Genomic DNA, 18,653 nt, shown 5'->3' with positions numbered 1-18,653 from the left:
CATTTGACAAACATGCAGACTGACCAACAGAACAATCAGGGCCCATCCAATTGGGGTCACAGCTGCAGACGCCTGTGTCCGGAATAAAAGCACCGTGACCATGGCACTGATCTGGGCATTGTGCTCTGGGCAGCTCACAGCTGGGTCCGCCCCAGCCTGGTTTACAGTGGCACTCCCCGTTCACACAGATGCCATTATTTGAGCAGGTTGGATCCAAGCAGTCAACTGCGTTCAACATGTGAGAGTCATAAGTGAGGATTCATCTGTCATAAATATTAAAGACTCTATGATATTGGTTCATAAACTCAGTTTTCTGAGTTTGTGCCTGTTTATTAAAGGCCAGGCCTTTTGTTTGTGCCACAGCCATGATAATGAATTTGCTAATTGCTATTTTTAGTCAAAAGTTGTATTAGCTGGAGGCAGGGCCTAAAATTAACACTCGCCAAGCGCCAAATGCGAGTAAAAATGGTGTTGGCGAGTATATGAAACTGTGTCAGTCGCCAGATGGCCAGTAACATTTTTATGAATTCTAACAATGCAATGTTGTGAGAACATGAACGTGAACAAACGTGAATGATGCTTTGTACAGTTGACGGATCAGTGCTGCACCATCATGAAAGTTCGCATGATTAGTGCGTGCATTCGGTCTTAAAGTGACAGCATCCTAATAATCCTGCTGCTGTCTGCGTTTTGAATGTTAACCAAACAACAAAGGAAAAAAAAATCACTCACTGCTCTTGGACTTTAAAAAGGATATGTAGACTATGCAGTGCTATTTGGTTAAATTTTGGCCATTGGTAGGTGTGGCAAAAAATTAGTTTTAGGCCCTGGCTGGAGGGATGTTTATTCTAGACATCATGTAGAAATTTATTAAGTGCAAGATGAGTCATAGAAGGAAAGACTGTAAATTCATTTATGCACTTAAAGATACATTTGGTCTTTTAGGAATGCACTAATAAACTAGCCTAAAAACTAGTAGATGTGAACTAAAAGCCACACAACTACAACATTAATAATCAAAGTCCTATTTTCTCATTTATTTACACATTTAATTATTTATTAGACCAAATTACTATACCCATAAGTCTTAGTGTGTATCATTGGATACTGAGAACATAAACATACAAAGAAAAAAACAAAACAAAAACAATCGCATATAAATAGGCCTGGAAGGATTTTGAAGAAAGCATCCACAAGTCCATACTACTAACTTTCATCTAAGCATGAAAAATCAATATACCACACCCTAAGTGTGAGAATGGCAGTTTCCTGTCTCGAGCCTTTCACACTCACCTCTCAAACCCTCTCTCTCACTGTCTCAGCATCACTGTCTCTCTTCCTTCCTCTCTCTTTTTGACTTTGACCCTGTCTCTCGCATGTTTCATCCGGGGTGCCTCAAAAAATTGATATCGACTGCTGAGAGAAAGAGATCTGGCCATGAAAAGTGTGAGAAAGCCATTTGACAAATTACCCGGCCCTATGGTGCCCTGCGTGACACCCCTGCCTCAGCCCCCCTCGGCTGACAGAAGTGCCGCTCTTTTCCCCTCACGCACATAAAGCCATTCATGCCAAATGTTTATGCTGCAGAAACTGCACATCACGGCTATCGATTTCTGTGTCACCGGCACTTCAGGTAAATTGTTTGAGTGACTCTGCTGTGATGAATATCTGATTTGAAAAATCTTAGAACGGCAGGAAAAAATGAAAGAAGCAAAAGTGCTGACCTTGTGATCTGCAACACCTCAAGCTCCTCATGCCCCACTAACAAACCCCTCTCTTTTTACACACACACATTTGTTTTTCTGACATGGTGGGAAGGGAACTTTCCATTGATATTCTATTGCTTCTTTTTTCTTACTAATGATATTTTCTACCCCCTAAACCTAACCCTGATTGACAAGCTTTTTGCATTTTTAGATTGTCATTTGGATATTATTAATATGTTTTTTTTTCTTCTTCTTCTTGGGAACAATTAAGGTTTTTGTGAGGACATATGCACTACAAAATGTGCACAAACTCTGACTGACACATACATCTAAAAGGAATTGTTACCCAAAAACTACATTTTGTCATTATTTATGTTGCTTTTTTTTTGGAGCTTGACAGCCTCTTGTTGACTATGCTTTTATTTTTTTAAATGAGTGGCATGTACATTCATCTAAATATTTATTTTTGTGTTACACGGGATTGGAATGACAAAAGAGTGAGTAAACAATGGCAGAATTTTCTATTTTTTAGATGAACTATGCATTTAAATATCTTCAATCCCCCTCTAAACATTTTAATATGGGACTTGATGCCAGACTTTCAAAAATGAATTAGAGGTTTAGAGAACGAGAATCAGAAAGAATTAATATGCAAGGCTTTTGTTGTTCTAATTGTTTGTTTGTTTAGCTGCCACCACTCTCTGTAATGAGCAGACTTTCTGAAACTCTGTTTTCCATCAACCCATTTCTATGTTTGTTGGATGTTTTCATCCCAGTCCTCTTATACATCATCTTTATTCTTCTGTCTATGCCTTTTTCTTTCTTTTCCCTTTCCATTTTTAGACTCCTGGTACTCGTTGTCTTCTCTCTCTTATTGCCAGTCACTGTCTTATCCAAGAGCCACTGAACTTTACAGAACACACACACACAAAATCAAGACCAAAGCTATTGTTCTCAACACCTAGATCAATACATTTTCCAGCTTTTACTCATATCTGAGAAGTGTTTTTGCGGGAGCCCATTAGGTCCTACCAGAGAATCTAGGGAAACAGCCAAAGACGGCTGCTTAAATATGTGAGAATGTGTTTTTCTCTTTTTTAAGTAGCCTCATGGACAGAAAACAGCTATTACAGTCACAGAGGGTATTATTAAGCCATTGACAAAGAAATAATGTCTACAGAAAACTACACTATCACACACACATACTCACTTACCCTCAGCGCAATTCTCTCCTTTGTAGCCCAGAGTACAAACACAAGTGCCCTCTGTGCACGTGCCATGACCACCACACTGGGGGTCGATGCACTGGCTTATGGGAACATCACATTCCGGACCCTTCCATCCGCTATAGCAGATACATGATCCCTTGTCATACTGACCGTTTCCACTGCAGAGGACTGGGCATGCCGCTGGGAGAAAGAAACAGACAGATAAAAAAGGAATGATGTCTGATGTTTTCTTTTTCATTTCTTTTGCAATGTTTTTTCTCTAAAGACTGTTGAACAGCATAAGAAACAAATGAGACAGCACAAGAAGAGAGATTTTCGGTATGTTTACAAAGAATCTGAGTACGTTTACAAAGAGATTGAGAAACAGGCTGGCAGTTGTGGTCATTGATGTGTCTCTGAATGGTAAAATATAGGGAATGAGAACATGGGAGGACAAAACTCACATCTGATAACAATGGGCTCAGAAAAGTCCACAATGAGGACATATGATGAAAAATAATGAATCAAACTTCAAGATTATGGTATTTATGGCTTCAAGGTTGAAACTACCATAGTACATGTCCTAAAAGTATAATTATACCACGGTGCATGTCCAAAAACATGGTAAAACCATGGTACATGTCCTAAAAACACAATAAAACCATGGTACTTCAACAGGTTCTACGTTCACACCTGATAAGAATAGAATGTGTCTGAATCTGGACCTGAATATTCTTGACTTTCAGACTATATTACCCACTAGCACCCTCTCTAAGCCCAGATGAAAGATGTCCAGTAAGCAGCCAGCAATCTAAAAAGACTTCCTAAGGTGATTTCTGTAATGAGAGAGTCTCGAGGCTCTGTGTATTGTAAAGATATTCAGGTGCACACAAACACACACACACACACACACACACACACACACACACACATAGAGGGTCAGCAATGGAGCTGAGAGTGGACAGCTTTGATAGGTTGGAGAAAACTGTAATGAAAGAAAATGTAATTTAACATTGCGGTAACAAAACTATTAATCATGAGCTTCCCAGGTGAACAATGGAAGATATTGGGCTGTATGAACCGCCATTCATCATCCTTATGCCTTGGAAAGAGAGAGAGAGAGGGAGAGAGAGAAGGAAAGAGAAAGAGACCTCTACTAAAACACAGATCTCAGTTTCTCGATGAGTCATACAATTAAAGTACCTTCTTAACAGGAAAGTATACAAATACAGTGAGTGCATTTTCAGGACTTCTTATTGACATTTGTTGTTCCACCGCAGGAACTTTCCCCAGAATTGAGGGACTTTGGGGTGGTACTCAGTGTTTCGACTGCAGGGACCAGGATCTAAATGAAGTTCCATGTAAAAATGTCCCCCTCAGAAAGTCCCTGCTTGCAAGGCAGTACTTTGTCAAAGTTCAGTAACTTTTGGGGATGGGACTTGGGCGCTAAACATGCTGATTGATTGAGTTCACGCAGCATTTTGATTGGTTGACTCCATGCTACATTTTATTTCAACCACCTTTTTTAAAAGTCTGTTGCGGTGTGTGCAGTAAGAGTTGTTTGCTATTGAAATCAACAATGGAGTTTAAAAAATATGACAGATGGACTGATGACGAGGTTCAGGCTTTATTAAGCTTATATGTGGAGGATGAAATCCAGCGGGAACTGGAAAGTCCTAATCTTCGTGGTATTTTAGACTGCAATGGAAATGCAGACAGCAACAGGTCTGGGGGGATCCTAGGAAAAAAAGTCCTTGGAACAAATTGTTCTGGGTAATTTCGGTGAAAGCACAGCTTTAGCCAATTATAAATACTACAAACTAACTATTAACTTTTGGCAGTTTTAGAATTGAATAAAGATATTATTTATTCTTTTAATGAACTTCTGATGATGATCCACATATTAAGTTGGGAATAATTTCATCAAATTGGTCCCAAAACGTATAGCTAGGTCAGAAACACACACATATAAATGCTCATCTAGAAGGTATCTGGACTCTTGGGCTATAACCAAAGCTGTTGAGTGTCTAGAGCCATTGGGACCGCTGAGATTAACACACATCTTTGATGTGTTCAGCTCTTCTCTCTTTAAAACCCACTGCTCCTGCAATACTGGCAACAACTCAGTGCCGTTCCCCAATCCCCATCACATGTGCTCTTCTTTATGTCCTTAATATGCTTTTTTTTTCTTTTTTCTTAATTTATTATTTACAGCTTTTAATATCTTATTGACAGACAAAGTACAGAGATGACAAGAAATTAAGATTGATGAGGATGTGAACGGCACAGAGAACCATATGAGCACTACAGCTCAGCATGTCTCTGAAGTTTCCAACAATCCACAGTTTCAAAGCACAGTTCAACCAAAAATGAAAATGTTGTCATTATTTACTCATCCTCATGTTGTTGTAAATCTGTATGACTTTCTTCTGTAAAATACTGGTGAGTTTTTGAAGAATTTCCCTGTCACTCTTTTCAAGGTCGGATGCTGTCAAACTCCAAAATGACAAAAAAAAAAAGCACCATAAAAATAGTCCATGTGACTCAATACAACTGTTTTCCAAAGAAGAAAGTCATATGGGTTTGGAACTACATGAGGGTTAGTAAAAGATGACAAAATGATCTTTTTTGGGTGAACTATCCGTTTAAACATTAAATTAATGGATCACTCTCCATTTTGCTATGATTGACAGGGAAAAAGTTCACTTTTCTCTCTCTGTCACTGTTTTCATTTTTTTTTTCTCATGCTCTCTGTCCCTTGCTGTACGACAGAGTTCGGGGTATAATTGGAGTATTTCTTACCTTTCGAGCAGTCCATGCCATGGAATCCTGGGAAACAGTGACATACTCCTGACACACACTCTCCGTTACCATGACAGTTGCGGGGACACTCTTGCACAGAGTCTGTAAAAAGAATGAAACCTTTCTAAAAAAGGCCACTTTGATGGTAATGACAGCTGTAAGCACCACATCCAACTCTCATCTTGTCTTTTCCTCCACTGCATCGTTCCTCTCTCTCTCTCTCTCACACACGTTTTCTGTCCCTCTTTCGCTCCAGTTCTGAGTGGCGGTCTCTGGTCATTATTGATACAACCCATTCAAACAGCGTCACACACCATTTCATTAGCCATGAGTAATATCACGGCAATGAAAGTAGGCCATATCACAGTAGATTAGCGCATGGTTAATTGGTGAGACACCACTTATTCGCAGAAATTATGCATGTGAATATTCATAGAACAGAGCCACAAGGTGCTTATCTCATTTCAAGAGAATGATGATATATATTAAATTGTATAACATTAATAGATTAACATTATTTAATTATTTTGCTGGATGCCGAGGACACATTCATCTATACAGACTAAAACAGATATTTTAAAATGAACTGGTCTGTTATTAGACCTCATTTATGAAGCACACGTTGAACAAATTTCTGTGTAAATCGTTCAGAATATCTCTAAATATCTATCTTCAGGCAATTTAGTTTTCTCATTAATTAATTAGTTTTGCATTTTATTCTCTTTTTTTTTTGCATTTAATTTTCTTATTTTTACATTTCATTTTCACACTCTTTTATTTATAAGTACTTTTATGCTTTTTTAAAAACTTTTTTACTTAGTTTAAAACAAGCTACCATTCAAAAGATTGGGGTTGGTAAGATTTTAAAAATGTTTTTTAATAGTCTCTTATGCTCACTTAGACTGCATCTGAAAACTACAGTAAAACAAAAATATAGTGAAATATTATTAAAATTTGAAATAGCTGTGTTCTAATTTAGTTTATTTGAATGCAATTTATTCCTTTGATGGCTGTGATGCAAGCCTGAATGTTCAGCATCATGAATCCAGTCTTCAGTGTCACATGATCCTTCAGAAATCATTCTAATATGCTGATTTGGTGATCAAGAGACAATGTGTATATATATATATATATATATATATATATATATATATATTTGTATAGTACACAATTTATGAACATATATGCCTGTTATAAAACACTTTCCCCCAGTTTCACAGACAAGGCTTAGTCTCAGACTAAAATGCATGTTTGAGCTATTTTGACTGAAAGCAACATTGTTTTGTCTCAAGATGCACACCAGTAATGTTTTTTTTTTTCTAGGCACATTTATAAAAGCAACTTAAATGCTCTAATTGAGCTAAAGCCTAATCCTGGCTTAATCTAAGCTGTGTCTGTGCAACTGGGCCTTTTTATATTGAATATTTGATTACATACTTGCTTATCACTACTTGCTATAAATCTAAATTTATTGCATCTTCTCGTTCCGTATTAACGTATCACAGTTGAGTGATATAGTAAGTGTTTGAGGAAGCAAATGTATAATGGAGAGTTTAACCAGTGTGTGAGTAACTGACCCAGAACAGCTGTGCTGAAGGAGACAGATTCCTTCTCCTTGCCGTCGTTGTAAAAAGCCAGATGCCATGTGCCGGGGTCCAGATACTGCACAAACACGGCCTCGTTCAGAACCACCGTCTGAATACTGCGTCTCTCGCGGGGCGACTCCACAACGCTCCATTTCTCCTTTCCATCCAAACGCTCCATATAATCATACTGCAGAGAGGGAAGTGCAGAACAAGAGGGGACGTTTTTATTTTTCGTGATCTCAAGTGGTTTGACAGCATTCATACATATCAAACAGTGAGATACTTTGAAGTTGAGCTAGAGGAAAGATTTTATCTAACACCTGCTGACTTCTAAAATGTATTTGCAATGACTGATTGATCCGCTGTTGTGATGAAAGAGTTATTTTTTTTTTTCTGAAAGGACTTCACAGAGTGGTCTCTCTGTAAATAGAAAGGGCATAAACACCTGTGCGTGGGACGGCGGCAGCCCTTTGCGAATGTAAACCCCAAACAGTGCATCCTTGCCCAAAGAGATGTTGAACTTGAGGAACTGAGGCTGGCTGAGGTGCATCAGGGATCTCCAGAACACCCCGGGCGGCACCTCCTGGGTCACGCGCCTGCCCACCTCCAGGCTGCCCGTATCTATGCTGCTGTTACGTGCGGCCCAGGGCCCTGAGACAGAAGGGAAGGAATAAAACAAAAATCAATCTCTCAACACGGCTGTGTTGCAACTGCCCCTTGTTTATGGACTCAGAAGCAGTTGCTTTGAAAACAGAAAACAAAGAGAAACCGCACAAATGTGCTTTCTCTCTGGGAGACACTTATCTGATGGAAGCTGAAAAACATAAATGCTGTTTCCTGAAGTCTTTTTGGCCATAACCTTACTGTATCCACCCAGCACAAATAAAGCTGAGAGTGTATCACGGTAAACAGCAGAGAGCCAGAGAGAGAGAGGGAATAGGAGCTTCTTTGTTGAACATCTGAATTTCAAATGCAGCTCACAGAAAAACAGAGGAATAACTTATAAAGATGAAAAGTTAATGGCCCCTTGTAAGAAGCTGAGCTTTACTGAAATTGTCACGATATCAATGTTTTTAAAGTGTGTGAGGGCTCAGCGATTCCGACTGACATTTGGTTTTCAGAAAGACCTATAATCTTAATGTTGACATGAAACAGTGTTCATGTTCAAGTGTGTATTTCAGAGTGAAATAGTATGTTCAATGAAAGAAATGTAGGATCGAGATTGATATATATATATATATATATACACAATTCAGTCTCTTTTAATAAATATCTATATTAATATAATTTAAACTGTAATTTACTCCTGTGATGGCAAAGCTGAATTTTCAGCAGCCATTATTCTAGTCTTCAGTGTCACATGATCCTACAGAAATTATCTATTTTTGTTTTAGGGTGCTGCGAGGAACCTTTTTTTCTAAAAGTGAAATTGCAACCAGTTGATTTTTCACTTATCCCCTACACTTTCTCTCCCCCTCTCTTTCTGTCTCTGGTGTTTGTGGACTTTCAGGCTGACGGAGAGATCTCTTCTATAGTGAGAGTTCGTGTATTCTCCACCCTCAGGCTTTGGCTCATACCGCATGTCAACACCACCATCCTGTTTACCAACATAATCACACAAGCTGTTATCCACTTTTCATTTAATAGAAAATCCATGGTTGCTCTCTCCCTCTCTGTCTCTCTTTCTATCTTTTATTCTCTCTATCTCTTGCTCGTAGCTAGCGGCAATGGCCGAGTGTAAATGGAGGTTGCATGCAACAGATTCCCTCTGTCCCTATGGTTATGATGTTCACACACACACACACACACACGAAAAACAGCTTCCCTGTAATCAGGTCAAATCTACACTGGAGACCGCAGCCCTGACAGAGAAAACCTGTGAAAAATGGTGAGGAAATAAAGAACAATGAAAACACAATCAGGACGGAGCAGCCGCAACAGGAGATGAAATAGCCCCCCTCATTAATACAGAACAGCACGGACAGAGGAGAAATGGAACTAAAGAAAGAAAAATAGAGAGCGAGAGAGGCCGGACAAGAATTTCCTTGGGGAAGGAACGATCAGTCTGTAACCATGGCTGAAGCAATAGTCCAGCTTTATTTCACAACAAAACACAATACATCTGTTCCAAAACATAGTGAGTCACCTTACTGACTACACAGGCAGCTACCTTCTAAGGTAACACCCTCACTGGAATAGAACAGCATAAGTGACTCATTTGGAATGCTGCACATAGACATTGTTATGCACGTCTCTAATTATAAATATAAAACATACATAAGTGTATTTCTGCATAGCACATAAATAGTCTATTTATTTATTTAGCTAAATTTTCCAGTATTTCATGAAATATATTTATAAAAAAATTCTTTCACTTTGCCTGCCATTTTGGATTTATTTTACAGTTCATTCCTTAGAATTGGCAAAAAAAACCAAATAAATAAATAAATAAATAAAAAATAATAATTGTAGGCAGCGCAATTAAGCTTTCTACTTCTTGAAACTGCATCAAACAACATGATAATAATTTAGTGTTCAAAAGTTGGGGTGAATAAGACTTTTTTAAAATTATTATTATGGAATGACAACAATGCTTTTATTCAGCAAGGACACATTGCATTGATTAAATGTGGTGGTTAAGACATTTATAATGCTTATAATCTAGTCGTTTTTTCTTTAAAAAAAAAAAAAATCATGTTTGGGTAGAAATGAAAAAAAAATGAAGAAAATTCCATAATTACTGTGTTTATGGAATGAAATGTAAACAGAATGTAATGAAAAATGTAATGAATTGGAAGACAAAAAAAAAAAAAAGTTTGGAGACAGCCTAGTAGGTTTTGAATCAGAGCTAATGTAGAGATAGAGGGCATCTGAAGCTGAGTGTCTAACCACAGCATCAAGTGCCATAACAGAATCCAGCCAAGTGCAGAGAGGCCAATCATAAGCTAATGTAGCCAGCAGGCAGGAGCACACACAAATCATTTCACAGATCAGACCAGAGTATCAAATCATCCTGCAGAAGCCCAGATATGTGCATCTCAACACAATATGCCAAACAATAAAGTAGGATAACAGCTATACACAAAGACTCAGTAGAGGATGAGAGAGAAAAAAAAACAACATCAAAAACCACCAGACACGGCAAAACACAAAACTTATTATGTGTTTAACAGAGCAACCAGCAACATCTTCCTGATAGCCTCATTGTAGCATTGTCTGTATATGTATGATTAATGAAATCTCACTGTTACGTGGAATACATATTTGTATGTGAGAAAAAGAAACAGCGACAGTGAGAGAGCGAGATAGAAGTCATATCTGTACGGATGGAATTGACACAACATGCTGAGGAGGTGAGATTGAAGCACTTGAGGTGAAGAGCTGTTTCAAAGCTCACAAACTCACTCTATTACCCACACATTCAAACAAAAACACAGAAAACTATCACACCAGGTAATCTAAATGTAATCACGGAGTGAGGTGTGTTTACATAGCACTGAGAAAAAATTAGACCGTGTAAATATGTAATGACTGTTTCAAATGCCAGTAATCTACTTAGATAGGCAGCTGCCTTCTAAGACTGCATCTGCAATCTGGAGCACACTAAATAGTTAGGAAGTTACTAAGCTAATGCAGCTGTATTATCATGAACAAACTACACCGACCATGCAAATATTGGGTAAAATAGTCAGTTTCGGTAATACTTTAGTGTGGGGAACAATTCTCACTTTTAACTAGTTGCTTATTAGCTTGCATATTTGTTGTTTATTATAAAGCACATATTAATGCCTTATTCTGCATGACCATATTCTACATCCCTAAATCCTACCCCATACCTACAACAACTACCTTACTAGCAATTAATGAACAGTAAATTAAGAGTTTATTGAGGCAAAAGTCATAGTTATTAGTGGATATGTGTTCCCCATACCTCAATTTCTAATTACACATTACAGTTCTTTAGTGATAGAGTACATTTCAGTATTGAATGAAATATGTTTATATACATTTTTGTAACAGAGCATATGTGTATTTGTGTGTTCAAAGATGACTAGCCACTGCCTGTTGTAAAGATAGATAAAAAAAAAAGGCTGTGTTGTCCTTCATACAAAGGTGATGTGCTGTTTTCTAGGACACTTCCTGTGAATCTGTGAGCGTGCGAGATCAAGACAGAGACAGCCAGAGAGAGCTGAGGAAAAGAGATGAGGTGAAAGCCAATGGGTTGTTGTGTAAGTATGTGAGTGTATAAGAGTGTCTGCTTGCAACGTTAATCAACTTTAATTGAAAGTTTGATTGCTGGCAAAATCAGAGTTATCAGTAGGTCATGAGGAGTTGCTAATTATGTGGGATTATGCTGGCTGCGATGCATAATATCCTACCATACTACGATTTCTACTGAATGTATAATGTGTTATGCATGTAATACCTGTATGATCTACTGCATCTGGCAAAAAGTTTGCAGCAAAATTTGCACAGAATACAATAATTGATGACCTTATGTTTCCAAAATGTGTTGGAAATGATTTTAGTTGCATTTTAAAGGGGTCATATCATGCTATTTTGAAAGTTCATTATTTTGTGTATTGGGTTAGAATAGGTTAACATGCTTTAATGTTCAAAAGCACATTATTTTTCATATACTGTACATTATTGCAGCTCCTTTACTCCCTGTCTGTTTGAGTAAATGAATCAATTTCTCCAAAGCCCCTCCTTCCAAAAAGCCCAGAGTGCTATGATTGGCCAGCTGACCCAGTGCGTTGCAGACCCTCAAGCGTGTGTCAAAAATGTAACACCCCTTAACAAAATCGTGAGCTTCAGCTTCAAAGGCTTTAAGCAATTGTAAACACAACGTTAATAATGTTGTCAGTTAATAACGTCAAGCATCTTAACATCTTTTTCTGGAGTAATTATTTTATCGACTGCCACAGAATATTGTTTTTAGACAAAATGGAATTAAAAACTCCAGTTGATGGGTTTTCAGTCACCATCTGACAGCAGTCACAACGCATGCGTTTCTGTGACTATCCAAAGCATGCAAACACAAAGAATGCAATTTGGTGTCTGTTGCCAAGCATCTAGCGTAACATTCTAAGACAGCATTGTTTCACACTGTCCAAGTTTGGTGAAATTAACACAGGAAAAGCAGGGTTTCATAACCCAGGCTATAAAAATGGTGCTAACCTCACTTCTAAATTACAAGTGTAAAACCTTTCTTTTCCCAGGGTTAAAAGCAGGTTATTTCTTGTTGCATAACATACTGTTTCACACAAAAAACAGTGAATAATCACTGAGAAAGTTATTATTTTTTTTAAAAAAATAATCACTTTCTCAGCACCACTGGCCCACAATGCCTTGCTGCTCTACCTAATCACATGGTTACTTGATTTCTTGTCACACGGCTACAAAAATGAAGCCCGGAGAATAATGTCCCTTGTCGATCGTGGAAGCAGGCAGAGACGTGTGTGTGGGCATAAATGTGCTGTCATGATGGGACCTCAGTGTGCGACAGAGAAGCAAATTACTAAACACAAATCAAAATGGGTACAAGCTGGAAACAAATTGATATACAGGGCATGGAGGTTTCAACACAACTGATTTTTTTTTTTTTTTAATTCTGAATCTACTTTATAGGCTTTTTTCCCTTAGAGTTTTTCTGTCAATCTCAACATCCTCCTTATCGAAAAGATTGTGCAGGACTGCAGCGTGCTGTGAGGCTGTGCTGCTCACCTCTGCCTCCAGAGGGCGCTGTTGCTACGTCACTGTTGCTGGGCAGCCCGGCTCCCAAGCCGTTGTTCAGCATGGGACCAACCACAGGTTTCAGCTGCCAGTTCAGCCCCAACAGATTCATGGCTGAGAGAGAAAGAGAGCAATAGAGAGAGAAACAGAGAAAGAAAGAGTGTAAACAGTGCAGGTAAATGGGAAGAGAAAGGTAGCCAGAAAAAGAAAAGCTTGAGGACTTTGCAAAGGCTACTTTGTACTGCTGCTTCACGAAGAGAGCACAAATGATTCAAAATGAAATAAAATACTAAATCTAAAATGTATAATATTGATCTGTTAAACCTTGTACAGACAGAGAGAGGCCGTAAAATGAAGTGGTTTATTTTTTCCCTGAAAAAAAGACAGACAGCCCAGTCATTTTTATTGATTGCCTGCCTGATTGATGTTGACTGACTGAGGAGCCATCTGTCGCTCACAGGACACTTGCATTTGATCCTCAGTCTGATATATGTCACAGCGGTGTGTGTTTGTATAAAACTAGTCTGGGGCTCTTTCATATATCGGAAAAATGTTAAAAATGTTCTCTGACTATAGCAATAACTCAGTATACTCAAACTCCTTTTACACCAAATTTGAAAAGCCATCATTCACAAAATGTTGCATATGCCCCACACCTTGCACATTTATTTATTGAATATATATATTCAATATATATTTATATAAATATTAAATAATGACATGCTAATTATAAGAGTGCAATATTATCAGATTACCATGTTCTACAGAATTCTACATATTTTCACTCAAAATAAGTGCAAAAATGATTCCATTTCTAGTGCCATCTGTAAAGCATGTACAGTATATACAATGCATTATAAGTAATATAATGTATTATAAGTATTATCAATGATAATATTAATGCAATACTCTCAATGCAATATAAGGCATTATAATACACTTAAAAATCCAGTGCATGTTGTTGTAAACAATTGCAGTATTGTAATAATTGTCAAGTTATTATGAATTTAATATTTACCTATTTCAAGTCACACCTTTAAACAGTATAATGTATAACAGCACAAGATCAACACCAAAATTCATCTGTCATCTGCTGTACTGAAGTTTTATGTACTAATGAACTGTAGTTTTTAAAGACATAGCCATAAATCGGCATTATAACCATTTATACATGATTACTATTTATGAAAAATACAATAAAATTGTGCAGTGTAATATACAGCCATCATTGAATGTGCCACAAAATGATTTTCTGCTAGTAGATTATAGGAATTGGGTGACAGATCTAACTGGTTCATTAGCAAAATCAATTTAACTGTGTGTGTGTGTGTGTGCGTGCGCGTCTTTTCAGTCATTCAGTCACTGAAGCCCTGAGGAAATGATGTAGACACGCTTCTAAAGACACAGACAGAAAGAGAAGCAGGAGGCGAGACCCACGTCTGTAGGAATTACTCGCACCTCAACAGGTTAAAAAAAGTTAACAAATGCGCAGACAGAAAACCAGCAGAATCCTGACAGCATTCAGAGCTTTCATGTCGAGCTGGCATGAATCAGCGACAATCTGAGTGACAGCTGAAAGCAAGCAGATCTCTCTCTGTCTTTCCTCTTTGTATTGCGGGGCTGTTGTTTCTTTTTCCTGCCTGTGGAGCTTATTTTGGTCTGTTCGCTCCGAGGCCTGTGTGCAGTTTGTCAGATGAATCTCTTCCCGACCTGTGTCCTTTCTAGTTCTGCCAAGAAACTTTTATCACAAGCTGAAGAGAGAGGAGCGCTTAGTCTGCTGAACTCCAGAGGTGCCGCAGGAAACGCGGAAGAGAGGAAGCTCTTTGTAACACGCAATCTCGGGCTGATTGTGGGATCTTGTGCTTTATCTCTCGTTCCTGTGTGTCTGCGTCGTCTGTTCTTCACAGTGGCGGTAAAGATGGGCTGAGATTGTGAGTCATCAGAGACAGCAGCCATCACTGCCTCAGTAGTCACAGGAGGAGGTTCATATGAAGCTGCCGTGTTACTCTCATGTATGACCTCCTTTGCAAATTCCTTTACTGATTCATTATTTTACTAACTTGCTAATCCATTGTGCAAATGTGCACACACTATTAGACTCAAGTGGATACGCTTTCTCTCTGTCCGTCTGGTGCTGTCGCTGCCTTTCTCACTCACTGTCTGCCTGTCTAACTCTCTCCCTGTCTCACACTTTGTCTCATTCTCTCTCTGCTTGTATACCTTGCCTGTCTCTGCCTTTTTTAGCCTGTCTCACTCTCGCTCCCTTGTTATCTCAAACTATCTCTCCATGTCTCGCTCTCTCCAGGACTATCTCCATCTCTCACCCTCATCCTATCATTGGAAGACTTCACAAAACTCTCTCTCGCTGTCTCTTTCACTCCTTTTCTGTCTCACACTCTTTCTGTCTGTTTCATTGTCAATCTTTCTGCCCGTTTCTTTTTCTGTCTTATTTGCACTGCCTTTCAAACTATCTCTCTGTCTCAGTCTCTATCTGTCTGGATAACTTGTTCTCTGCCTGTCATACTCTCTACCTTGGTATCTCAATTCAATTCAGTTAAATTCAGTTAAATTCAATTCCATCTCTGTCTGTCGGACTCTCAACTCTCAATCTCAATTTATCTCTCCCTTTATCTCTTCACATTTTTAAAATTTCAGTACCGACTTACTATCGCGGTCGGTACTTTTGACAGCACTACCTCACTATCTCTCTGCCTGTCTAACTCTCTTCTCCCACCTCCATTCTCAACTTCACTATATTTTCAGTTAAAATCTCAACTTACTTCACTATCTCTCTGCCTGCCTCTCTCTTTCCTCACCTGTCTCACCCTCTCCTTAACTATCTCCATCTCTCACATTCATCCTATCATGGCAAGACCTCACAAACCTCTCAATCTGCCTGTCTTACTCTCTATCTCCACGCATATCTCGCTCTCTAAAGTCTTGTTCACACTAACAGCGATTAAACTGCTGGAAGTTGTTGTTTTCTTGTATCCGGTAGTGTATCACTGTCTGCACTCTGATTGGTAGGCACTGTATCATGTTATCGCTCATTTGCACATCACATCGCCAACTGTCTCTGTCACTGGAAATCGCTGGAATCACTGGAATATCTGGTTGCTGCAAATTGCCGTTATTGTAAACATTCTCTCTGCCTGTCTTACTCTCTCTTTGCATCTTGTGGTTTTGATCCAGCAGGTGGAGATTTACAGGATTTACAGGTATACTGTCTGTGTACGTTAGTGACTCCGCCCCGCTTCTCACCTTCCCTCTGCTTGCCTATCACACCTAAATCTCATCCCAGAAAATCAATTTTCTCTTCTGTCAAATTCCATCTCCCCCTCCGCCTGCGCTCAGACATTGTCCCCCTCTCCTTTTCTCTCTCTATACCGCTCCCTTTCTCTCTTGGTCTCTTTTTCAGTTAAAGGAAAGCGCTGACACTCTAAGTGTGTCTCCGTCAGCTCTTTTATTTGTTTCAGATGGTCTGGAGCAAACACTGAGATAGCTTTTCTCTCCTCCTCTCCTTCCAGTCCTCTCTCCATGCTTTTCAATCTACTCCTTCACCTCTAACGTGTCTCCGCTCCTTTGATCTTCCTCAACCTCCGGTCCTTCATTATCTTATCATCACTCTCTCTGTTCTGATGGTGTGTGTCGATAGCGACTAAATGCTAATTTTGCAATCTTTTAAATAATTAACAAATGAATCAGTGAACTACAATAACTGAAAGCATCGAGAGACAGGACTCAGACAGATTAACTGCAGCTCAGACACTCTGGATATCTGCAATCCATTCTGTGTGTATGTGCGTGAAGTGTAAGCCTAATGTATTCTGGACCAGTAGGTGGCAATATTGAGTTAAATTTTGACTGCATGAAGTGACGGGTTTTCAATACAACAGCGAGGGAATGAGACCAATCTAAGGAGGTTGAGAGGAAAAGAGAACCAAAGCTGATGGCTTGCTCGATAGTCACCGACGTTAAAATGAACGGTTGTTTTAGCACAGGACGTGATCTCTTTTTCTGTCTCCACGCAAATTGTGCACAACATTAAGCTGTCCGCTGTTTTACGCATGTGTGCAGATCGGGCTATAGATAACAGCTTTATTCTCAGGCTCCTGATGAATATTCACTGAAGGGCTCAGCTTTGTGAGGAAATGTGTAAGATTAAAAATGTATAAATCAATGCATAATATAGATGTGTTGATGTATAATTCACCTGCACAAACGAATGGAAGGTGTCACTTTCTTGAGAATACATTTAAAGTTGATACACTGAATTTTAATCCTATCCCAGATTAACAGGTACTGTAGAGACAACCATAAAGTCATTCACATGTGAAAAAGTGTAAACACTGTGGCAGTATCAACATATTTCACTGTTGTTTGAGCATTACAACCACAGAGCAACAGCTCAGCAAAAGAGATTAGTTGAATAGCTACTGTGGATAGATGTGTGCTGTCTTGTCTGTACCATAATTATACAGTGGCAGATGTTTACAGTTGGAATATTCCAGAATTCAAAATTTGGCCTGACATGCCAACAGCCCTGATACAAGGTTACCTTGCACAGAGAGAAAGAAGGTATGGACAGAGCAAGGAAAAATTGAAGAGATAAAGCAGAAGACATGTGAGACAGGTCCCTGAAATGGGTTTAAGGTTGTCCTTAAGGTACAGTTACGTGAGAGAGACCTGGAGGAAGCTCTTGGCAGTTTCCTGTCTGTTTATTTGTGTGCATGAGCGGGAGACGCAGAAAAAGGGAAAGAAAGCGGACGTATGTGCATATTGAAGTAGGGCTGGCAGGACGTCCCTCTATGATTCAGCCGCACCTGTCATCACCGATTAGACCTCTGTGACCACACACACACACACACACACAGGCAGGTGGCAGGTTTCTCTCTGCTAGAACGGATCCATATGCCTGTGTACTATGCTGGTGTTGGCTGAGCTGCTTCTGGCCCGAGTGGAAAGTAAGTCACATGCGAGTGGACGGCCAGGTCCAACCTCACCCCAAGACACAGCTATAAATAACACAATGGACAGCAGATACACACACACGTTTGTTTTTGTGAATTGTGGGGACATTCCATAGGCGTAATGGTTTTTATACTGTACAAACCGTATTTTCTATTGCCCTACACTACCCCTACCCCTAAACCTACCCATCACAGGAAACTGTGCACATTTTACTTTCTCAAAAAAACTCATTCTGTATGATTTATAAGCCTTTTGAAAAATGGGGACATGGGGTAATGTCCTCATAAGTCACCCTCTCCTTGTAATACCTATGTCATACCCATGTCATTATACAAATTTGTGTCCTGATATGTCACAAAAACACGCACACACACACACAAATAAAAATCATGGTGGTCCAAAACAGCTTTTGAGTCATTTTTGAGTGAACTACCTCTTTAAGAACAGTTTCCAGACACGATCTGAAACCATTTTTTTGTGAGAAATCTGTGTTAAATGGAGCTTATGATGGCTGAAAGTATAATGAAATTAGCTAAAACACCGAACATACAAGGAAATCTGTGCAAGTTTCCGCTGAGTTCGGAGCCTGTGCGGGCCTGCTAGAAACCAAAATAATTCACACGGCCACACATTTTATAAGCACT

General features: G+C 39.1%; 1 protein-coding gene across 11 annotated transcripts in view; it reads right to left on the bottom strand.

The window, feature by feature from the left end:
- The window catches only part of tenm2a (teneurin transmembrane protein 2a), a 298,870-nt gene that overhangs the window by 28,348 nt on the left and 251,869 nt on the right, over nucleotides 1-18,653 (bottom strand). For 10 of the 11 annotated variants that reach the window (XM_051918420.1, XM_051918423.1, XM_051918425.1 and 7 more), the window contains 6 exons: nucleotides 13,030-13,152; nucleotides 7,748-7,953; nucleotides 7,294-7,489; nucleotides 5,717-5,818; nucleotides 2,921-3,115; nucleotides 25-225 (listed from right to left, as the gene is read on the bottom strand). In XM_051918420.1, the coding sequence (XP_051774380.1) occupies nucleotides 25-225; nucleotides 2,921-3,115; nucleotides 5,717-5,818; nucleotides 7,294-7,489; nucleotides 7,748-7,953; nucleotides 13,030-13,152 (1,023 nt within the window). The remainder of the gene's footprint in view (nucleotides 1-24; nucleotides 226-2,920; nucleotides 3,116-5,716; nucleotides 5,819-7,293; nucleotides 7,490-7,747; nucleotides 7,954-13,029; nucleotides 13,153-18,653) is intronic. The other variant, XM_051918424.1, reaches the window with a different exon arrangement.

Source organism: Ctenopharyngodon idella, chromosome 14 (genome assembly GCF_019924925.1).
Source record: "Ctenopharyngodon idella isolate HZGC_01 chromosome 14, HZGC01, whole genome shotgun sequence".
In the NCBI taxonomy this organism is placed as follows: domain Eukaryota; kingdom Metazoa; phylum Chordata; class Actinopteri; order Cypriniformes; family Xenocyprididae; genus Ctenopharyngodon; species Ctenopharyngodon idella.
Note: the sequence above shows the minus strand (reverse complement) of the source record. Positions and strands in the feature narration are given on the sequence as shown.